Genomic DNA, 24,724 nt, shown 5'->3' with positions numbered 1-24,724 from the left:
GGACAACAGGTGTCAGCAAATCCACTTCTACGTTTGTTTGGAAGTGTCTCCAATTTTCTTAAACAACATGAGGAAGTGATTCATCATTCATTCATTCATGCTGACAAGGAAAGCAATCATGGTGAAGTGAGATGACCCTCCCTCTGTTCTTATATGGAAATCTCTGATATCCGAGGTCGTGACTCTTGAAAAATTGGGACATTACATCAATGGGAGGAGTTAAATACAATTTGAACTGAACTAACTGGGCACATGCTTGAAATGGGACATTACGGGAATCTGACCCGTGTATGTGTTTCACTAGATTGACTTTCATATTGTTTGAGTGCTGTGCTTCTCTCTTTTCACTTATGGACCAGTCTTGTAAACTTGCAAAAATTGTAATTTTGTAATTAGATTTTTTTGTATGCCTTTGGAAAATTGAATAAAAGTAAAAAAAAAAAAAAAATTAGAAACATATTTGTATCATTATAGCTTAATGTTTGTATCATCACACCTTTTTTAATCTTTATATCTGCCTCCATTAATTATTCAGTGATGTTATGGCTAAAACAAGACACGGAAGTGTTCAAGCATGCATTGAAAAGGGAAAAAGTAATGCATACGTAGTGAAGATCTCCCCTCAAGCTCTATTCTCAGGCCAAGCATGTCCACATAGCCATATGATCTCATGAAATCTGACCTTAAGAATTACGCCAAAGAAAATGTAATGACATCGGTAGCCATGACCTCAGGGCACCGGCTGCTGCACATGTGTATGTATGTGTATGTATCTTTGGTGACCATGTGTGAAATTGAATTGATTTCTCAGATCAGGGATCATTGCACCCTTTTTTGAAAGGAAACCAATAAACTAAACAAAGCCAAACAGGATGACCTATTTATTATTTAATCACACTTTGTGCTTGCGTATTTCTTTCAGAAGAAGTTATACATGTTGCCAATATTCATGAGGAATAAATTCTTTGTTATATGATATATGTCTGCTGTAGCGGCTGTAGATTTGTGTTTATCCTAATTGATGTTGATTGGTTGCAATGTTGATTCAAGAAACTTTGAGAGAAGTGTTGTTAATCAGATACAGCACACTTTTATTGTATCTAATCTCTTTTAGTGAATGAAGATGCTGTAGAAGGATCCCTGACCAACATGTCTGCATACCTTAACAACAAAATAGGTTGTTTGTTGGTGCAGAAAACAACCCATGTAACTTACAAAAATCATTCATAAGAGCGTTTTCTTATGCATCTGTCCCTTGCTAATGTTTGATTAGGTTTAGGCAACCATAAGGCAGGTTATAGAGAAATATCACGATGATGGTTCAAAGACACCAACACATAACTATCCACCCCAACCTCCTCCACAAAATGTTTAGCAGAACTTGAGAGGACAGTCATTATTTGCATGACCCCAAGGGTCTCATGTCAGGAAAATGGAAACATATGTCACTGTAAGAGTTAAGTAACCCATTGCAGCCATATTTCCAGTGAATTCACACCACAGACTTATTTGAATTTCAGTAGTCTCAGCAGAACCAAAAGTATTTCTTAGGGGAAACATCTAGCATCTGGCCTGATTAGTGACACTGCTGAACAACATTCTTAGGCTGGACTGATTTGTTTTAAATTAGAGTAGCAAAGTAAGCAGATCTAGAAATGTTAAGGTCAGCATTAAAACTCTTATGAAGAGACCTAAGATGTTTCAGCAATTTCACTTGCAGAACGAGATAAGCTAGTGGGCATATGGAAGGCAGAAATAAATTCAGAGGCCGAGGATGATTTAAGGATTATAGTTCTAGTTTTGGGTACGGTGATGTAGATAGCACAAAGTAAGTTGTTTACATTTTTATTTTTGCCTTTAACCAGTTGACATTAGCCACCAAGCCCACTGCACACTGCCACTCCTTGTAACGATTGGACTGACCTCTATACCATAATAATGATGTCTTTACTACTGAACAGTAAGTTGTCCACTGACTCAGATCAATACCTAACAGTGTGAAATCAATACATGTGCCACAAAGAATAATTTATTCTAGTGCTGTGGCCAGTGGTGGTCAACAGGTGGGATAGCTTATTGATTTGTTAGGCTCAATCCATCTAGTGATTAGAAATGCAGATCAAGGGTCAAAGGGCAATTACAGTGACATATTATGTGAGACTTGATGGGGTGTAGCTGGTGGTGTAGTTATCAGTATCAACTTCCAGTTACTGAGAAATATTTTATTCAGCTTGTTACATGCCATTATTCTTTGAGTGTATCAGAACAGAAGGAAAGAGGGATAAGACAAGGGGGAGGAAAAGATGTGATATCCCATCTCCTCTGCAGAAACATGCAAAGCATCAGCAGTGGGTCACTAATGGTGATCTTGCAAATGTTGCATTGCAAAGCCAGCCCACAAAATTGTGGCTTTTTTTATTCAATTGTTTTAGCCTTTTGATTTTTAAAGTCAGAATAACACATTACGTAGTTACAAATATCAAATTCCTTCTAAATTATACACAGAAATCAGTTTCTGGATATATTTAAAGTGAGTCTTTTGAGTATTAAGCAATACAGGAATACATGCAGATTAGAGGCTGTGGTCAGCTTGAAATTGTGTTGTTTTCGGTTGCAGCAGACAGCTGTTATCAAAGCTCTAAAAACACATTGTACATTACCTGTTCAGCACCAAAGGGCACAACAGACACAGTTAGAGACTAGCTGGTGAAAGTAGTTGAGTAATTGGCTGCTAAAGAGCCAGATATTTCCCCTAAGGAGTTGGTAAAGATCAACAACAGAGGTAAAAGAGAGTGAATAATGGACTTATATTCACCAAGTGGACAGAAAAAGACAAATTAATGAAATTAAATGTCAATGTTGAGGCCAACAAATCAGCCATTATAGGTTTAACTCACTCTAAATCAATTTTTACCAGCAAAACCTTGAGCTGTAGATTAGATTTAAGCTTTTATGTTTCAGAGGTGCGATTTGGGTTACAGTCAGCCAATGATAAATGCAACAAAAAAAACCATAATGATGAACTATACAACTGTAATAGAAACAAAGAAGAACACAGATTATACCCTTTGATCATTAGTAGTGCCATTTGCATCCTGCCCTGAGGTCCATGCTGTTCCACTGATGGACAGTTGGTGGCAGTAATGTGCCAAGAAACGTTCACAATTTAAAATATTTATAAAAATTGGTGTCGCAAATGTTTTATGAGGAGCTAAATCCATTCTACACCTTTGTTAGTACTCAAGTAACACACAATGCATTTTGGTGATAAACAGTTTATGTATCGATAACATTTGTTTACAATAAAATGACACAGGGCACCTTTAATGTCAGTGTCAGGAGAAGGCAGTTAGAAGAAGGTGGAAACATGAAAAAATTATAAAAGAAGAAGTCACTTTGTGTAACCAACCCGCTGAGTCTGTTGACTGTTTGAAGTACTGCAGAACTTTAACTGAAGTTAAGTTTTACAAGTAAAACAGAATTTATGTGTCAGTAGTTCACCTCTGCATGAAGTTGAGTTACTTCCGTTCAATCAACCTTTTACAGCACCAAAGGTGAAAATGAACCTGTCGGGAAAGATCTTTGTCTCAGTCAGTCAGTGGTTTAGACTTAATCAGGTGACAGTGTTGTAATGTTTGTAGCATGTCATGTTTGGTGTCCTGCTAAATTGTCTCGCTGAGGTGACGCCAAGGACAAACTTCCTATACCCCGGTGCCACAATTACCTTTTATTCTATTTTTCCTCTGTTGCCAGATTCGGAAGCCAGTCTCTGTTCGATATATTGTGTAATTGAGTGCACAGTTATCCATGAGGAGTGCTACGATCATTATTCTTTTCTTCCTCTTTCTTCCTATCAATTTTTCAGACTGGCCATGTCCACTGGAGCAAGATCATGACTGTACTCAACGGGTCAGATGGGACCTCCCCTCCCTCCTTCCCTCTCTTGTCCCTTGAGCACAATTTCTCCATGCTTGTCACCCATGACCCTTTGTACTCCTCCATATCCTTCCCCCCCTCCTCCTCCTCCTCCCCCTCGTCCTCACTGACTTCCACCAACTGCACAAGCTCGCCGTCAGCCTCCTCTCCGCCGTACAACTTCTACGCAGTGCTGCTGGTGCTTCTCATCTTCTGCGTGGTGTTCGGTAATGTGCTGGTGTGCGTGGCGGTTTCACGGGAGCGTGCTCTGCAGACCACCACTAACTACCTCATTGTCTCCCTGGCTGTGTCAGACCTGCTGCTGGCCACGCTGGTCATGCCCTGGGGCGTTTACATGGAGGTGTGTTAGTGCTTGCTTTTGTACGTGGTGTGTTTTTCAAATCAAATCAGATCTTTATGGCCATGTGCCCAGAAAATAGTCAGCTGCACTGTATAATAAAATGATTGTTTGTGTTCCCCCCAGTCAACACAGACCAAACACTTGAGAATTAACTATAAAACTATAGAAATTTAAACTACAAGCAGACTTTATATGATTAAAATACAAAATTTGATATAAGCATAATTCGTAGTAGTCAGTCAGATTATATATTAATTGATTGTACATTTATTTTTTCTGTATTTTATTGTTTCTGCTTGATACAGCGGGAACAAAAAGTGGATAAAAATGTTATTGACTCCCTGTTTATGTAATTTCCCATAAAAACAAATGCAGGAATATCAGCTCTCAGAACAGATTTGTATTAAATGTGACATTTTAGTGTTTTTCATGTTTTTATAAAATGTATATAACCAACTGTGTCTGCAAGTAAGAATAAGTTTTAATATAAATTAATTTTCCAAATATTTTATCAATTTTGGTCTTTAAAGTGTCAGAAAATGATTAAAAGTGTCCATCTCAGTTTCATACAGACTGCTTGTTTACTATCACATTAGACAAAGAAAAGCAGAAAATTGTCCCAGTTGAGAAGTTGGAACAAGTGAATTTTTGGTATTTTTGTTTAAAAATGTTTATAATAACTGTCTTATTGATTATTTCGAGATTCAACTCTCTAACAAACTACACAGCTTGCCTGAAGACAGAGAACAGAGGAAAGACATGAAGTTGAGGTTTAGAAAAAGCAGGCAAATCTGCTTATTAACTTTATTTGGTACTGTATTAATATGGCATATAGTCTACTGGAAGATAATGCATTTATATGCAAGGTTAAGCCCCATAATTTAACTGCCATATTCCCTATATTCAATTTCATACTCCAGAAATGATGGCAACTGTCTGCTTTTTTTCTTGCATCGTAGCAATTTTTCCAGTGCCTGCAACATATTGAATTCTACCCCTCCACTCCCTACAGAACAGTCTCTACTGGAGGTGCAACAAACTGTTTTTTTTAATACTTGATTAATCAATTTGACTATAAAATATTAGAAAATAGTTAAATCTGTTCATCATAATTACACAGCCTAAGTTGACATTACTTTTTGTCTGATAAACGATCCAAAATCCAAAGATTAATTCATTCATTCATCTAAAGACCATTAATCAATTAATCAGTGAAGCATTTCAACTGTAGTCTCAATGCAAACGCTATCAATGCCAATAATCAGTTCAGCACTTTCAACTGAGGCCAATAAACCTAAATTAATAGATAAAAATACTCAAATAATGGATTCACTCTGGGAATTACAAAACATGTCTCACAGATGATATACAATTAATGATAAGGGGCAAAGTACTAAATAGACCAGTCTTTGTGGGTAAATTGGGTCAGTTCAGAAGCAAATCATGTTGGCTTATGATAAAGGAAAAGTGAAATTAAATACTAAATATACCACTGAGAGATCCAGTCTGGTTCAAATGAATGCTGCTCCAACACATATACAAAATGAGTGAAGAAATGCAAGTCCTTGAAGCGTGCAGAACTTTAAAATGATCCAGTTTATTTGTTTTGCTTAAAGGTGGTGGGGGAGTGGCGCTTCAGTCTCATCCACTGTGACATCCTGCTCACCCTGGACGTCATGATGTGCACCGCCAGTATCCTCAACCTCTGTGCCATCAGCATCGACAGGTGCATTCTTCCCTTAACTTTACTCTTTAGTTTACTATTTGCAGGGTGTGTTTCTCTTTACTTGATGATCTTCTATCTTTCCATGTCACAAGTAATCCTTGCATCAAAAAATTCCCTTGTAGCAAGAGAAAAAGTTAATTTATGAGTATTTTTTATCCAGAACCAAGATAATAATAGTAAAGATAATACTAAAGGGAATCGATATGCCATATCGATATTTACTGTGTATTCTCTCCTAAACTTGATCTTGACTGGTGCAGATTGGGCCACACAAATGCACATTTACACACACACACACACACACACACACACACACACACACACACACACACACACACACACACACACACACACACACACACACACACACACACACACAGACGTCCACTAAAAACTTTAAAGATGTATCCATCATTCATCTGTCATCAAGCAGGACAGATCAGGACAGAGACACCTGTGTAGTAGTCATCCGTTTTTCCTCCAGCAGGTGCTAACAGGAATGCACTGTGACTTTAACAATGTCCTCTGCAGTCATTAGTGTTCTGTTTTTTCTTGAATCAAGGGGACTTTGTTCAATGATTTGGTGTCCCACTTGATGCCCTCTTCACGGGACCAGACACCCAGCGGGCAGGTCGTCTGCAGCTGCGTCCTAATTTCTCCGACAAAGTGACACATTGAGGCTGCAGCAGTTTAGACTTCTTAAATTTGTTTCAATATCTAAGGATAGAGTGTAATTGCTTTGTCAAAGCTGTAGAATACTGTCTGGACTTTATGCAACAGTGAGCTGAAGGATACAATTCTGACAGGTGTAATTTGAAGGTGCTTATACAGTATCTGTTTCACATAAAGAATCAAGGAAATGTAGCTCTATATATGCATAGTCCTCTAATATTGGTACAGTAGATATAAAACAAACACCAAACACCAGGAAAACTGCATTCCCATCAACCTCAGCAGTGCTTTATGTTTGGTTTTAATAAGCAAATGTTAGCACGCTAACAGGCTAAATTAAGATTGTGAACATTATGTATAGCATCAGCATATCATTGTAAGCATGTTTGCATGTTCATGTCAGCATTTAGCTCAAAGCTGTGCCTATACAGCCTCACAGAGCTGCTAGTTTGGTTGCAGACTCTTAGTTTTATTCATGTATGGCAAGTCAAGGCAGACATTCAATTTCCTCTTTGTCAAGATTTACACATTTTTAATTCTTAATCATTAATTTTGCAACAAAATTCAAATAAAATGCATTATTGTCCTCTAGCTGTGAGATACTTTAAAAACATTAAAGTACAGCAACAAGAACAGCTCCAACATTTCTAGACAATATATTGCAGATTTTAACACCTAAAACAACAAAGACATTATGAAATGGACTCTACTGAAAACTGAGTTTCATGTGTACAGTCTTTAGTAACTTTAGCTCTGTGTTTGTGTCCGTGACCCTCCGCCCACAGTCTGGATTACAGCAGCTTGTTGAAACTGCTCACACCTGCGCTTACAGCGGATGACAGTTAATTGGTTTTGACATTTTTGCAGTTGTGTGTTTTGTGTCTCTGTGGCTGTGAAATAGGCAATGACAGTCTGTCTGTTTCAGGGGAAACTGGGAGTTTGGTTGTCTGTTCTCTGTATCAAGTGCATGAGTTCACTTTAAAGTACAGTATGAGTGAAAATGACAATGGTCAGAAGATGCAATAATATGTGTTTACTCTGTATTGAGGAAGGTGTCCAACTGCATGAGTGTGTGAGAGGTATATCAATGTCTTATCTGTTTATGTGTCTGTGTGTGTACTATTGCAGATACACAGCGGTGGCCATGCCGATGCTCTACAACACTAGATACAGTTCCAGGAGGAGGGTGGCTGTGATGATTGGTGTGGTGTGGTTCCTGTCTTTTGCCATCTCCTGCCCATTACTGTTTGGACTCAACAACACTGGTAACAGCACTACCTGAACCCTCCTCTCAAGTTACTCCACACTTACCAGTTTAGGTGTTGTCAGAAAAATCCAGGTCAGTACAGTCAAGAAAGTGATACAGTGAAATTCAGTCATGCATTTCTACAAAATAGGTGCTACTGGAAGCATAGCGGTGGTTACCCTCCGAATTTGTTTTAGCAGCAGTCCCGTTGTGTGCGAGCAGGGCCCACACAAGCTAGGACCCCTTTTTGTGCACAACAGCAGGGAAATAACTTATGAATATATTAGAATTGTTCCAGATCAGTTCATGTTCATATAATCCTGTTCATGTGCAAAAATGTATTTAAAATGAATCTGAAGCTAATATGAATATTCATCCAACTGAGTCAAATCGAGTAGATATCTTTCAATATTACGGTCTTTTTAGTGCTAAAGTCTAAATTTAAAGTGCTAAATTTTTGTTACTATACTTCCACTGCAGCTCAAAAGGGAAACGCTGTCCAAGGAAACACGAAGAAAAAATGTGATGCTAAAAAGATTGTAAATGTGGCAGATATCCACTTGATATGACTAACAAATAAAATGAAAATGACAGTGTTTGAAGGTTTGGATTTTGGTCCCCATCTATTACATTGAAATCACATTTGAAGGGGATCTTCTAAAAACGCTGCCAGTATTCATATGGGCACCTGACTGTTGTTTTAAGTTGCTAAAAATTGTGAGCCTATCCTTTAAGTAGTGGAACAAATGAGGGTTTGCTGTCCAGAAACTGTTCAGGAAAATGACAGAGAGAGGATTTGTTAGTCTGGAGGTCTGTGACAGGAATAAAGTGTAGATTGGAAACACATTTTTAGGACAAGGTCCACTTACTGTAAATATTCCAAAGCTTTTAGCCACATCTTGTTTTTTGTCCTGGTTAACAAGTTTGACACTTTCCTAGTTGATTCTGTGTCCAGTTTGATCGTGATATAAATGTCATACTTGAGTGATGACTCCATGACAAAATCCATCTACTACAAAGGGTTGCAAGATGGGAATGAAATCTCCTGAAATTCAACACTGAACCTTCAAGTCTATATGTGAAATACAGCTTCACTGTCAAGACCATAACTGTTTTTCTGTTTATCACAGTAGTGTGAAAAACACTCAGATTTTACAGAGAAGAGAAGGTGGACAAGACAAGTTCTCAGACTGCTGTAGAAAAACATGTTACATCTGTGATCAAGGTACATAATCACAGCCATTAAGGCTTAATATCTTTTTAAGGACCAACACCGCTCATGGTTGCCACCGAGCCACACATCAAGAAAAGTGATATCAACCAACTTCTTCAGGGGGTGGGAGATTGTCCATTTTACTGGTTGCAAGTCCAGCATCGACTGTAGAGGCAACTGGAAGAAATGCAGATGAAGTGATTGCTGCTTCATCTGGTCATACATGGCCTGTTGTATACCAGTGCAGGTTAACAAATGTCTCCTCTTTTCATTTATGCTCATATAGAAAGCGAAAATGGGGTCATTCATAGTTAGTGTAGTCCACAGCTGTTAAGGGGTTTTCCTGTGAGGTGTCATTTAGAAAAAGGAAAGACTCAAGTCACTAATAGAGCACCATGCGCACACAAGGCCTCTGCAATATGCTAGTTCATCTGTCCCTGAATTTGATCGTCAGTCCTTAATGAGAGTGTAAAGAAATCCCATATGTTTGCTCAGCCAACAAACCTCTTCATGCAACAAATTGGCACGCTTTATACTAAAAATATCCACTAGCACAGACACAGACCAATCAGTAAGATTTCCATATGTTGTACTCCTTGAGGCAGTGCCAGGCAGCGTCTGCCTAGCAAACAAGTGGGCACACATAATCCTCAATTTGTGTGTTGCTTCACAAGAGGAGCAAGAGTGAAGATGCTTAGCAGCTAACCTCTACTTTAATGAAGGCTGCTTAGAGCAGGGACTTAAGCTTGGAATGTGCTCACATTAAACTCAAAGGAAACCCCTTGAGTTAGAAACGAGAGCGAATGGGAGAGTTGACATCCGGTAGCATCACTTATGGGTCCAAACACAGCAACATAGTGTATGATGTCAAACTGATCAAACTGTTTCTCCAAGTGAAAAATATTGTCTTTCTCATAAATTATAACACACATATACTTGTGTACATTTGTAATTAATTCCTGTGTCAGTGTACTTAACCTGTACATACTGTTCCCATTGTGGCCCTTGACAGTACCCCCTCATAAGTAGTCTCCATACCAAACTTCTGATACACAGATCTTTTTTTTTTCATTCATAATTACCTTACCATTCATTACCAAATGTGTTACTAATCTTTAATGAGGCTTTCAGAGAGCAGAGAGAGGTTTGTGTATGGAGAAAAACACAATATTAAGTTACCTAAGTTACCTAAAACCGACAACAGAACAGCCATCATGATTTCAATGGATGTTCATTGAATGTGAAAGATGCAGCTAATTTTGGAATTGAGATTTTTACATTTTTTAATAAGTATCACTCAAATTTAACCTGGAGCATACTCTATGTACAAAAATGTGTTTCAGCTGCACACAAATTAAAACAAAATTAAAACATTTTGATTATTGTATATTCTGGGTTAGATAGGACCTGAACAGTATGTAAACAGTATGAAAGCCCTTGCATTTGCAGTGTTACAAACTGGGTGTTGGTGACATTCCTAGGTAGGCTTGGCTAACGCAACAGACTCGCTCTTCAGCTCACTTGTGTGTGAAATGGCATACTGTTTATTTATGGTCTCTACTAGCGTTGCCACCTGCCAACTGACTGATGTCACGCAGGCGACACTGTTTGGATCTCTGGGAAGCGAGATCCAAAAATATACCTGCAATTTCTGCCTACAGCCACAGGTGCCACCAAAGAGAATGAAACAGAGATCTTCAAAGTCTTTCTGTCCATATTGGCTAAAAGGTTTAAAGTCCATTATTGATCTGGAAACAGCAAAGGTCAACTTTTAAGGCAACATGGATGAGAGCTCCTTTAAGTGCTCAGAAAAAATGGGAACGTGAACGTCTACAATTACATGATAACTGGGCATCTGTTGCAGAAGATCATGCGATATGATCAAATGGATCAAAAGCTCTACAACAGCTACTAAATGGATCATGTGGTGAATTTGTTTGCCAACTGCTGTTTCCAAGGTCAATAATGGACTTTAAACTTCAGCATTTCTGTAGTTTTGCTTTTATAATTTGACATGTTTCTGATTAAAACATGATCTTGGGCCATAAAAAACACTGAATTCTTGTAAGATTCTGTGAAATCCTGAGTCATATATTATTTCTGTGCATTTTTGTTCTTCATTTTTCTCTTTTCTTTCTCTCCTCCAGCTAACCGAGAAGGCACCACATGCTCTTTTGCAGACCCAGCCTTCGTCGTGTACTCATCTGTGGCCTCCTTCTACGTTCCCTTCATTGTAACATTGCTGGTGTATGCACAGATCTGCGTGGTGCTGCGCAAACGAGGCAGGCGCACCGCACCACCGCGCAGACATGGCCTCCACGCTCAAGGCGGAGTTGAAGCGGGAGAAGGTCATCGACGCAGGAAGGTAGAGTGGTAAATCAGGGCGTCAATTGAGAACAACCCCTTTTTGAATTATTTTTAAGCCCTTCACTCCACAAACCATTTCAGACTGCATGTGTTCTCTCTTCTTTTGTCCAGTAATCATTTTGATAAATGATGATCCTACTGGCCTCCATCAACCCTGATTGTGCCATCAGAAAAGTTGACATGAAGGGAGTTTTAAAAAGGGAACTACTAACTTTCTTATATCAGTTCTGATGTGTCTAAAGCTGTTTTTAAGTTAATGGTTGCTTTGCTATAATACAAATTAAAAAATCTATGTCAAATTTGGTTAACTCTGACACACTGAATCAAATACTCTGTGTCAGCCAGTTCCAGCTCTTCATTGAAACTGCATGATGTTTACACCCAAACCAGTCCATCCATCTATCCATCTATCCATCTATCCATCTATCCATCTATCGATCCATCCATCCATCAATCCATCTATCCATCCATCCATCCATCAATCCATCAATCCATCTATCCATCCATCCATCCATCAATCCATCAATCCATCAATCCATCCATCCATCCATCCATCCATTCATCCATTCATCAGTCCATTAAATAGAAAATATACTTAAAAGTAATGCGCACAATTTTGAAAACATTTCCCTCGATCTCAGTGGTATCTTTGGAAACTTTGGAATTTATGCTATAAATCTAAATAAAGATATTGTTGTTTTGAACAATGTCTGGCTGCACAAATTGAGTTTGTAATGACCGGCCTGCAGAGTAGTTTTTATTGAGCAAGTCAGGTTGAAGGCTAAAACAACAGTATCAGGTAATTTTTTCCATGGCAAGAGACATTTTTCAACTTGATATTTAAAGAAGCTGAAACTAAATTACAAAAGAAAATCTGAAATGATTGTTCAGTTCTGACTAGAGGGCAAACCAAGGCCACTGTTCATTTGGCCAGTAAAAGCAGGAAGAGCACTTCACTGGGATTTCTTGACTTTTTTTAACTGCTGTATTTTAACTGCTGTCTTTCTCTGCAGTATACAGTATGTGCTGTATATAGTATGTAATTAAAAACTGAGCCCAATCAATACACTGGTGTGGTCAATATATATATATATATGATTTTAATGTATCATAAATCTGCATCTGTGTATATTTTGGCTAATATGTAACAGAAAATCTAACTAAATGTATATGTTCCTTATCAAAAATACTTGTTTATGACTAAGCTAAAAGCATCAGCCTCAAATAGTTGGGATATTCACCAATATAATTTGTCTTTTTTCTATGTGCTTCCTCCTTTGTTCTTAGAATAAGTGTACACAACCAGAGGATGTGAAGTTGTGCGCCCTGATCCTGAGACCCACCACCGCTGCACCCCAGCGCAAGAAAGTTGTGAGTCTTTTAATCAATCGATTCAGCAGCACACAAAGGGGTCCTCTTTCTTTACTGTCACTTCTCTGTCTTTTTTTTATACAATCTGCTGCATCTGCACTGGTGCTCTGCTTGCTTCCTGTTCCCTATTCTCCCTCTTACATCCATAAATGTCACTCTGAGTTACATTTCCTCCTTCTCATTACACATTTACAACCAAGCATCCACAACTTTGTTTGGCCCCTCATTCCTACCTCCCTCACCCATCTTCCTCCCTTTCTGTGTGTCAGACACTGGTGAAGGAGGCAGTGGTTCACCCCCTCGAGGTGGAGCCGGGTCGGTTCCTGCCACAGACCGAGCAAAGCCTTGCCCCGCCACCTGTTCCCCAAACCTCCTCCCGATCTGGAGGGGCCAAGATTTCTCTGTCCATCTCTGTCGGACCCGCCCCGGTTCTTCCCTCAACTGTGACACGATCGGCTTTGATGCCTCGCCCCGCGACCCTCGAGGATGGCATGAGGGGACGTGAGGGATGGAGGGAGCGCAGCGGAGGTAGAGAGAAATGGGGGATCACCAAGGAGAGGGTGAGAGGGAGGCTGTCACAGCAGAAGGAGAGAAAGGCTACGCAGATGCTCGCTATTGTGCTCGGTGAGCGGAGGGAAGTGCAGACTCATTTATGAGGTGTTCATCATTGTAACATGCAGACATACTCAGTACACTTGTAGCCTATCACTCTGTATGTATGTGTGTGTGTGTGTGTGTGTGTGTGTGTGTGTGTGTGTGTGTGTATAGACAAACAAACTCATGTTCATGATTAAGTAAGCATACTAAAATAGTTTCATATATTTTCAAATCAGACAGAGATATTGAACTTGTATGCACTGTAGTCACACAAGACAAACATTATTCGGTGCAATTATGTTGCAGCGGCTGTGATGAATAACCCCATGCAAATGTGACATAATTTAATTTCTGAAATTCCACCTCAAAGAACGTTCCATATTCTGTTCAAATAAGTAATTTCTTTCTCATCTAGATTTACGATTAATTATTTTAGATGTTTATTCTTCATAATTTTTTATTATTATCATAAATTCAATCATAACTCAATAACACAAAGGTCTTTGATAAAGTAGGATTGTCTTGAGAAAAGAACATCCCACACTCACAATGTATTAATCATACTAACGCTTAGTCCTATGGGATGAAAATATGAAGCTGAGAAAGAGCAGAGTGCCGGATCTTCTTTTCTCAAGACTAAAGTGATACTTTCCAATGCACCTGAATATGAGACAATGGGATGTGCAAATATCTCCTTTGAAAAAAGAGTAAATTAAGATTGTAAAATACCCTTTTTAGTCTATTTCCTGCATTAAACTCTGGTGGTGAATGTCTTCTCAGAGCAGCTTTGTGTTAATCCACATTCTGCTCCTGTTTCCAAGGTGTGTTTATCATCTGCTGGCTGCCCTTCTTCCTGACCCACGTGCTGAAAGCTCACTGCAGGAGCTGCTGTATCTCACCCACTCTGTACAGCGCCGTCACCTGGCTGGGATACCTAAACAGTGCCGTCAACCCTGTTATCTACACCACTTTCAACATTGAGTTTCGCAAAGCCTTCATCAAGATCCTGCACTGCTGAGAATTGGAGTGATGAGAAGCATCAACTGAAAAAAAATAGCCTGACGTTGGTTTGAGAGCTGAGGTGAGAGAGTGTAGGAGTAGAGGAGATAGTAAAAATAATGTAGTCTGAGGCCAGTTTTGATAGCCAGCTGGGGCTATCAAAGCTGGGTGAAAATTAGAGATAAGGGAAATGTAACCAATAGGGTTGAAGAAAGACAAAACATGCAATACATGAGGAATGAAAACAGATAAGTAGATGATAATAAAGAAAGGAGTCCTGAATGTAAGAGAAGTTAAAGACAGCAACAAGAAACACAAACAAGCTGGAGATATTTATGAAAAAGTAGACATGCACATGCACTGTGTTGTCTACATACAGTCTGAAAAGGGGGACATGTTGGGATTGAGAACCAACTGAGAGTCTGCTGCATGTTTGGGAGACTCATCGAGACACGACTGCTTTTCCAATTTATTTGAAGACTTGTTTTGTGTCGGACTCTGGCTGTTGTGTTTTCTTGTAATCTAGACAAGAATTATCTTGTTATTTATTTGTTTGTGCTCATCGTTCTCAGAGGAATGGAATAAGTTGACCTAAGGATCCAGCGCAAAACTTTTATTTTTATTCTCACGCTCGAGGCTCCGATCATTTTTCACACTTTTTGACAACCAATCGAAGTTACATCAAGGTAGTTATTGCTTTGGTGATTGATGGCCTATTCAAAATCAGTAGACACTGAAGAGAGCTTTCATCCAATGAAATGTGTATTTTATTTATTTTTTTGCTTTAAATAGTGTGAATACATGTAAAATTTGGTGTTGTAAATAATCATCTTAGTGGTTAATGGATAATGATAATAATAAACATTTGCTGTCATTACTTGTTTTGTTTTTAAATAAATAAAATATGAAATAAGATACAACTTTATTCATTTCAAAGGTTTTTTTTCTAACCTCAGTGATGCTCAATATATGTAGTAAAAAAAAAAAAGTATGATTGAGATAAAGATATCTACAAAGTACATATAACTGGCGTTATAGTCAACCAAAGAAAACCTTGGTCAGCTGAAATCCTACATAATCTTCAACTAATCAGTTTGTTGTTAGAGGGGAAATAAAATTAAAATAAAATATTCAATACCATTAATACATTTTAAACTATCAAAACGCAGTCTACGGACTTTGAATGTAGAGATATTTTTAGGTACCTGATTTGGAAAGTTGAGAGGGAAACCTACAACCTGTATTACTGAAGTTGATTCAAGCTCCCAAGTGCCTGAAAGTTTGACTATCACACGAAAGGATAAAAAAGCTTGATTTACTGTCTGTGTCTGGTACCTTTTTGACAGTAACTCTGCTGTTCTGTCAGTAAACTACACCGATGTGCTTCACTGTGCAGGATAAAACAAATGCTATTACGTTGCAAATGCAGCTTCTCCTTGAGGGATGCTGTGGAGAGGCTGAACCGGGCTGAACCCCAGACTGATGCCACAGGGAGGAGAAACTGACAGAGCTTAGTGTATCTATGGAGTTCAGACTGGTGCAAGTTGTCAGTCAGCGTGATTGGAGTAAACAAGAACTCCAGCACCAATACCAGAGCAAATAAAGCCTGGGCGCTTTATTTATTCATTCATTCAGTCAATGTCATGAGCGGGTGGGGAGGAAACAACTATGTGCTCATGTTATAAACAACAAGCAAGCAACACTCAGACATTTGCACAACCTCAGCATGGATATTTGTGTAGTTTTATTAGATAGTTTAGATTAGATCATTTATCTGAGGTCACACTTAAGTGCACGAAAAAAACATCTGGCAGAGTAAATAAAATCAATTCAGCAGCAGCTCAGTAAATGTTTTAGCAACAGTGAATTAGAAAACAGTGAATTTTACATAACTAAATAAAATCTAAATCATTTCGAAAAACAGATATGAAAAAACAGAAGGTGGTAGTTTGTGGAAACCTTTTTTCAGGTAGTGAAATGTCTCCTGCTTTTATTTTTATTGGTCAGTCCACCATGCATGTCCAAACTGAAATATCCCAACAACTAAAAGATGTAATGACATAAAATGTGGGACAGACATCCATGCTTTCCTACTAACTTTGGTGATCTTCTAACATTTCCTGTAGCAACGCTAGCAGGTTGATATTTGTTGATTTGAGTGAAATGTCTCAACAACTATTAGATGACTTGCCATTAAGTTTGGTTCAGACATTGATTTCCCTCACAGAATGAATTGTTATAGAATTGGTGGTCCCTTAACTTTTCACTTAGTGCCTTTATCAGGTCAAAAAGTGAGTGGTGCTGTACTGCTGTTTAAGACCAAATACCTGCAAAACCTTCCATCAGCCTCAGCTGCACTTCATGTTTATTGACAAAAGCATCAAAGAGCATCAGCAGGGCTATAGACTCAAATCTTTGTTTAATTTTCTCTTTTTGTTTTATGAAGCATCACTGTCTTTTCTGTCTCGTGTTTTTGAAGTAATTTTTTACATAACACTGTTTTGTTGTTGTTGGGAAGTAATTAGTTTCTGTTTCATTTTTTCTTCTGTTTATTTTTTTGTGTAAAATATATTTTTATGTGTGGTGTTTCTGTTTATTCCTTTGTTTTGTAAAATATTGTGTTTGTATTTTGTCTAATTTAATTTTGTAATATTATTTTATGCAAACTGTGTTGTAATTTTTTAATTTTATTTCACCTAATGTGTTTTTTGCATTTCACGGCTACCACGTTTATCATATTTTAGACTTACTGACTAATCCACCTGCAAGTGAAGCAGTCGTGTCTCACTCTGTTTGATCTTTGAAGTGACCTCAGCAGTGTAACCTAGAAGTTGCTGAGTAATACCACCTCTGAGGTTCCTCGTCGCTGCCGGCCCCTCACACTGCTACAGTAAAGTGATAGGATGAACAAAATACTCCTGTGAAGACTGGACACACACCCACAGAGTCATTTGCACAATTATGCCTCTTCAAATTCTTAATAATAGTTTGATTATTGGATACATTTCTTTCATCTATCTGAAATTCAACTCTTTCACTGTGTGTATGTGTGTCTGTCTGTGCTGCCATTATGTAGCTCCTGAGTATCTGTGAGTGGGAGCGACTCAGTGGTGTGGTATACATTACCCTCTGTTGTTAAATTCTGACCCAAGCTCACAATTATCCCCATGCATATTTCATAGACGCCCAATGACAAGAGTGCACGTATCCGTTACTGACCTGACTGCCTGAGGCTCACCTGCTCTGACCAGAAGAGAAAGAATAAGTTGGAGAGGGAAGAAGAGTAGACTGGGAGGAAAAGGAGGGTAATGAAGGGGGTGACACAATGACAGGATTAAGTGGTAATTGAGGAGAGGAGGAGATCGGCAGAATTGCATGAGAAGAGGTGACAAACTGCTAAAACCTGTCCAAGCTGAACATGATGGATTCACAGTAACGGAGCAGATATCTTTGGATTAAAGATGCACCAGAGCAAGCAGGCGTCTTCTGAGTCTTGTCACTGATGGAGCAACAGTGATGCATTTCTTGTCCTCGCTGTGGTTCAAGCTGCTTTAATGAGTGGATGAGATATGCTCCGGATGAATAATCCTGCGCATACAAATGACGCCAACACATGAAAATCTGTTCGTCTGACATTCAGGTGAGGGATCTTGAAAAATGTTTGTTGGAAAAATCACAGGCCTTTTCCACAGTTTTATCAATAAAGGCTCAAATAACTTCATTACACTAAGTGATACAGGATAATTCATAATTATTATGCGAGTAATGATGGTTGCCTTAATTTTAGTTTAGCTTTCCTCAGAGCAAACTTGAATTTGGATATTATTAAAGTCATATTTTCATTTCTTTTGGGAAAATCAGTTTAATTCCTTCTTATAATTCAAACCACTTAATTGCTTAATCGCTTAAAAAAGAAAGTATTCAAAAAACACTTCTTTGAGTAATACTAGATGATCAATTGTGGTTGAAATGAGCCATATAAACTTTGACCTATTGTATTTGAAGGTATCAGCACTCAGTATCTACAGGTTACTCACAGATGCTTTTTCCAAGCTCATGTTTTGTTGTTGCCTTTGTTTCTGTCGCAGGTCTCTGGGTTTCTCTCCATCTCTCCGTCCTTCCTCTCGACTCAGCTATGTCTGAAATCCAGCTCATCTGCTCCAGAACAACACATGTATATTGCTAGTCACAATCCACAAGTTTCACACCGTCAACCCAAACTTTAAACATACTCTGCATTTCATGGAAGCTACCAGCGACTTTGCAAGCATGGATTTGCATGTCCAGACCGGCAGGACCAGCACTTATGATGCACAGTTACCAGTCGTTGCTTCCATCTATCCGTCCCTTGAGCACTGGACATCTACATCTTTTCAAAGTCCAATCAGTCATGAAGTACTGAGCATATCCTCTCTTGTCCCTTCTACAGTCATCACACTCATGCCACTCTATCAACCTGCAGTTAATGGAAACCTTTACCCAGAGCTCCAATCTTTTTCTGAAGTAACATCTCAGCCTCAACTCCCAGAAACTTCAGCTCCTCCCTCTGGTTCTTCAGAGACGCAAGATCAAAAAGCTCTGACTTCACCTCTTCCTTTTGGTGATAATCCTCAAGATGTTCAGCAGAGGAAGCCATCAGATGGGGGCCCACTAGACGAGGGATCAGTAGGTCTCATGTTTCCCAAGGACCTCCCTGAACAGGAGCCAGGTATGGAAATAGATAAGGGTTTTGGTTCAATGTGGAATTTTGATGTAGCCCAAAACAATCAGGCCGAACATGGTTAAACCAACCTTGGCCCAAACAACTGCATCATTCAACCCAAACAACAAAATGCACTTAACATTTGAGTGACACCACTATGAGGCCAAAGGTTTGTGTGCACCCAAACATTACTCTTAAATGTGTTTAATGAACATCTCATACCAAATCCTTTGAAACCTGGCTGCAGGGATTCGCTTCAGCCACTAGAGCTTTAGTGAGGTCGGCCACTGATATTGAGACATAAGACCTGGTTCCCAGCTGATTGTTCAGTTCAGGATAGAGTTGACATCGGGGCTTTATGAAGGCCAGTCAACATTTTCTGCTCCCAACTCAGAGAAGCCTGTCTTTATTGACCTGTAGTATTGTCATGTAGAAACAGTTTCACAGTTTTTTTTAAATATAAGTTTAATAGTAAATAACGGGCCCAGCTCAAACCATGACAACCAAAAGCACAAAAAAGTATGCAGAAAGGTGTGCCCACATACTTTTAGACATACAGTGCATGCTCATATAGACTCAAACATAAGCACATTTTTGCCCTGTTAACATTAACAAAAGACACAGAATATTATCACTGCTGACAATAATGTCAGTCATTATAATATATTTGCTGCATTAATATTCATAATGTAAGGCAAGCTGACAGGCTGCTAAATGTCACAGGACGTGCTGTCAGAGCTGATGTGTACTTATTAACACAATGCATTGTTCAATGTGCTTTCATTACAAAAGTTAATGAAAGTTAGTTGAGCCTCGCCTTTGGATCAAGGCAGAGAAAATTAACATCATTGATTCCAGACTGAGAATCTTGACTGTAATTCTAATCCAAAAAATGGTTTATTCCATGTTTGCCTCAAACTGAAATAAGAAAACAGGCAGACCGTATTTATGCTCGACACACAGCTTTATACTTGAAGCGTAACACATCTGATTAGCAGTTTTAATGTTTCTTTTGAAGTAAAACTATGATGAACATCTCTAATACTCATTCAGCTGCTAAATTCTTTAGTCTTTGCAGAGTTGACAGGAAGCAGCTACATTAATTAACTAATTTGCCCTGCACCACTGAAAGTTTGATCAGTGCCTGCAGATAATTAATCCCTGTGGTTGAATTATTCAGTCTGTATCTTGACATAAAAACACATAACCAACAGGCTGTAAGAGTAAAGATGTTTTTTAAATCAGAAATTAAAAGATATGAGGTAACTATTCCAGTAACCACAATCACAGGTTCTTCTCCTGTACAGACAGTCCTGTACATCCTGTTCCCCTGGCTATTCTTCTCTTTCCAAGAGATGACATATGTGTTGTTTTTTTCTTTTATAGTCACTATAATGAAAAAAAAATTTGGTCCAAGATTTCACCAATGGAGTGATTATTTGTCTGTCAAGTTCTTCTTGAGGTGTAAGAGACACATCTCCTTTTAAGATCGTATTGATAGTGTGTCCCATGGATATACAAGCTTCATTTCACAAACTAGGCATCTTGTCAGACATTTTCATAAAGATAAGTCATTGGTACCTTCCCTAAAGGTCTATCTCCATCACACACTTTCAGAAGTGCCTGTGATTTCTTAATGCATGCTATTTTTTCAGCTTTATTTCACAAAATAATAAGCTTCCTGACTCCAGCTTTCACTTTAACATCCAAAGTCCTTCACAGAATGATTTCCTATCAGCTCATGGATGTGATACACAGAATAACATTTCTTACTTTTCCCCAAAACAGTGTTGTGAGTGCTGAAGCAGCTGTTTACAGCCATAGTAATAACATCATAATATGGGATAGTGCTGCTTTGCAATCTATTTTATTGTCATCCATCTTTGTGCCATTTTATATTATAAGTCATGGTATGTTTTAAAGGACTCAGGCTGTGACCATGGATTTCTTACACCACCTTAGATTGGATTGCATCACATCTAACAAATAGAAGAGCAAATTCATTTCTACCAGTGAAAGTGTTTCATCATTGCCCAGAGATCTCTTCTTGGACATGTTGTATGAACTATCCCCCTCAGGTACATCATCTGTCACTCCTTTTTACCAATAGCAGCCATGTGGACAGTTTGATCTATCTAATGATAACTAATGATTTAGGTAGATGAGTTTCACTTTTAAAATGAAATTGGCCCACACCATTTAGTAAAACAAACTATCAAGCAAAATATTGAGCAGCAGTTCTCCTCTTGTCTTCTAGAGATTAAGACTCTCTGCCCTAATCTGATCTGTTGATCTACTCATGATTTATAAAGAATTAAACATGCTATCATTTTGTCTCTCCTTTATTTGTCTCATTTGGGTTTTTTTACCATTGTATTGCTAACTGAACCAGTAAATAAAATATGGCAAAAATGGAATATAATATTGTTACGTATATTTTAATTCTATCATCACCTAAAAATATGAAAAATGGTGTTTTTGTTACTTTAGAATGAGCACTTTATGTCTACATAGGGAGCGGTTCCTCTTCCACTGAGGCCAACATGTTGCACCACCATGTGTCTAGAACAGACAAACCAAACACTGGCTCTAGAGAGCACCTTTTGTGTTTTCTGGCCACAATAGGTTCTCCTACACGCTTGGAAGGGGAGGGTGCAACCTAACCATCAGATGCCACTAAATCTTACACACTGCACCTTTAAAACACAAACTTAATAATGGATTTACAAAAAGCTGATGCAACCCAGTCCTGGGCCAAAAAGCTGAAGCTCTAGGCCTTCTATATGGTTTTAATATTTATTTATGTGTTTGTTTTATGTGTTTGTAGATGCAGAGTCTCAAGCCTGTTCATTGCGTGACATGTTACTGATTGTGGGCTTTCCTATCATCATCAAACTGGTCATCACCTGTGCTCTCCTAGGTAACCCACCTGCCTCTGTTCGCAGAATTTACTCGTACACTGGTTTTGATGTCATGACCTAATAAATAATGTGCTACTAAATTCTGTTTATACAGCAGTAATTCATTGAATTTGATAGACTCTTTGAAATTGTAGACTCTTATCTTATCCCATTGTTCCTATCACAAAAAGACAACATGTTATATACAAACAGTATACTCAAAGTGTTCATTTCTAATGTCTTTAATTGGAATACACCACTTCATTAGAATAATCAATTGTTTTCACTTGTTGGTTTATTTTAATACAGACTGGATTTTTAATACCACCACAGTAACCATGTGTATATCAGGAGTGTCTCGGGTCGTTGACAGAGAGGCTGCCATTTATACTGTCCGCCAGATCTAATCTCCTGAGGCTTCACTGTAATTACTAATAATATGAGGATGAAAAATTGAATGAAGAGACAATCTAACTTCATTGGTTTTGATCTTTCATTATGGCAGGAAATATCTCCTCTGTGAAGCTTTCTTCTGAATTTTAAATGAATTAAAATTATGTATAAGGAAAACTCAAAGGGCAGAATATTTTGCAACCTTTGTTCTGGGATCAAATAATTTGCTGAGGCTCTTATTTAACCAAAGGTGCCTCACTTGTGTCTTCATGTATAAAATCATCTACTATTTCTAAAAGTAGGTCTTGGGAGGCATATATTGGGAGTTTCTGGCTTTGATCATTTCAGTTGTGTGAAGTGTAATTTTCAACTTACTATGCCATCTTGTCTCACTGTTTTCTTGTCTTTTAAAATAGTCAAGTTCCTGGTTTTCCCATCTGATTTAAAAGACTCACCACCTCTCTGTGGTGTGAAGGGGAACTGCAGTGTCCCAACTCAGCCACCTTTACTATCAAAGAATCCTGTCAACCAGACAGGGAACATCACTGCAGGTAAAAATATATATGTAATAAATAATAATAATAATCATTTATGTGTGGGTGGTCTGGGGATTGTAATTTTAGTGTCAGTCTAATTCCCTGCTTATCTGTCTTGGACTGATGATGATAATACATATCCATCAACTGTCTGGCGGGCTTTACAGGAATATCACCTTAATCATGAAATATATGAAAATGCTAATGTTCTTTTGTAGAATTCAACAATCTTTGAAGTCTGTCTTAAAGGTAATTTTAGATGCTTTCTAAGTTAATTTCAAAGCTTTTTTCCCAACAATCATTTCCCCACATCCAGACTGCCCAATTTTGGTTAGTGATGGTCGACGCATCGTTGGGGGGACATTGGCGGCCAAGAACAAGTGGGGCTGGCAGGCCAGCATGCACTGGAAAGGGAAACATGTCTGTGGAGGTGCCATCATCTCCTCACACTGGGTCATCACTGCAGCTCACTGCTTTGTTGAGTAAGAGGTGGACATGGGGAATGAATGTAAGGGACAGAGGACATCAGTTAATGGAGAAAACAAAGTGTAGTGCAATTAGAGGGGTAAAAGTTAGATCTACACAATCTGGTCAAGTTCAACTAGAGTGCAGATGAAAAAGCTTGTCGAAGCAAATTGAAGACACCCAATAAACAATGTCATAGATTTCCCATCCAGATCCAGAGATTATTACACCAGTGTAGACTCAGTAAGATTAGTAAGAGTCTTTATCTTACTCAGCACACACTAATGTTGCTTGAATTGAACTCAGACCTGAAACATCTCTGTCACACTGCTGTGTTTCTGCAGGAATGGCATGCTTGAAGTGGCTAACTGGCTGGTTGTGGTGGACACAGTCAGCATTGCAGACAACTCTCTGGGGAAACGCTACAGAGCGCTGCAGGTGCTCTACCACCCCCGCTTCAACAGATACAACAATGACTATGATGTGGGCCTGCTGCGCACCGTTACTGACATTAACATGAGAGGTAAAAGGAGATGGCCCCATCTGTTGGCCGGACTGAGCAAAAACACATTATGTGCCTGTAAGCTACTTGCATGTTTTAAGATACAGAAAATAAAAGTGATAACATCTTCTTTTAATGCCTATTAATGCTATAATAATAAAATAATAATATAGTACTACAAATACTAATACTATTAATAATACTACTGTCAATACCTCTTACCAAGACACTTGCTAAATAAGTGGAGTTGGTCCTGGGTCACTTCACTGCAGCTGCCCACTCCTATTGTGTGTATAGGATTGGTCAAATGCAGAAGATCAATTTCCCTACAGGGATCAATAAAGTAATCAAGTTCAATATTTGCCTCATTGATAAGACCTGAAGTAAACCCTCCAGATACTGTACATTTCCAGTTTTCTCCACCATAAAGGTGTGCCTGAAGCTGAAGTTAGTCTACTGCCTAAATAGATATATTGAAAGCATCCTAGACTATTTTGTATACATATTCTTAAAAAGGACGTTGACACAAATAAAATAAAACTGTAAATGTGAACTCTAGTCAACTATATATGTACAGACACATAATTCTGCAGTTCTAAGTATGTTTTTCAACTGTATCTGGTTAAATACAGCTGATCTCTGTTGGCTTTTAATTTCATTGCAGTGCTGCAGTATTTCTCTCATGCAAAATCTGACAAGTGATTACTGTCTTTCTGTATAGCAATTTAAAAACACAATTGCAAAATAGTTTAGGAGAAA

The 24,724-nt window shown here is 38.4% G+C and overlaps 1 protein-coding gene across 1 annotated transcript; it reads left to right on the top strand.

Moving 5' to 3' along the window:
• Positions 1-3,892: 3,892 nt before the first annotated feature.
• Positions 3,893-14,486, top strand: drd2l (dopamine receptor D2 like). The gene is made up of 7 exons (XM_062422426.1): positions 3,893-4,276; positions 5,893-6,002; positions 7,803-7,939; positions 11,281-11,498; positions 12,788-12,871; positions 13,141-13,495; positions 14,290-14,486. Exons 1-7 carry the CDS (start codon positions 3,893-3,895, stop codon positions 14,484-14,486), a joined length of 1,485 nt encoding a protein of 494 aa, XP_062278410.1.
• Positions 14,487-24,724: the final 10,238 nt, after the last annotated feature.

The sequence above is a fragment of the Scomber scombrus genome, chromosome 7 (genome assembly GCF_963691925.1).
Source record: "Scomber scombrus chromosome 7, fScoSco1.1, whole genome shotgun sequence".
NCBI lineage: Eukaryota > Metazoa > Chordata > Actinopteri > Scombriformes > Scombridae > Scomber > Scomber scombrus.
This window is presented reverse-complemented; position numbering and strand designations above follow the sequence as displayed.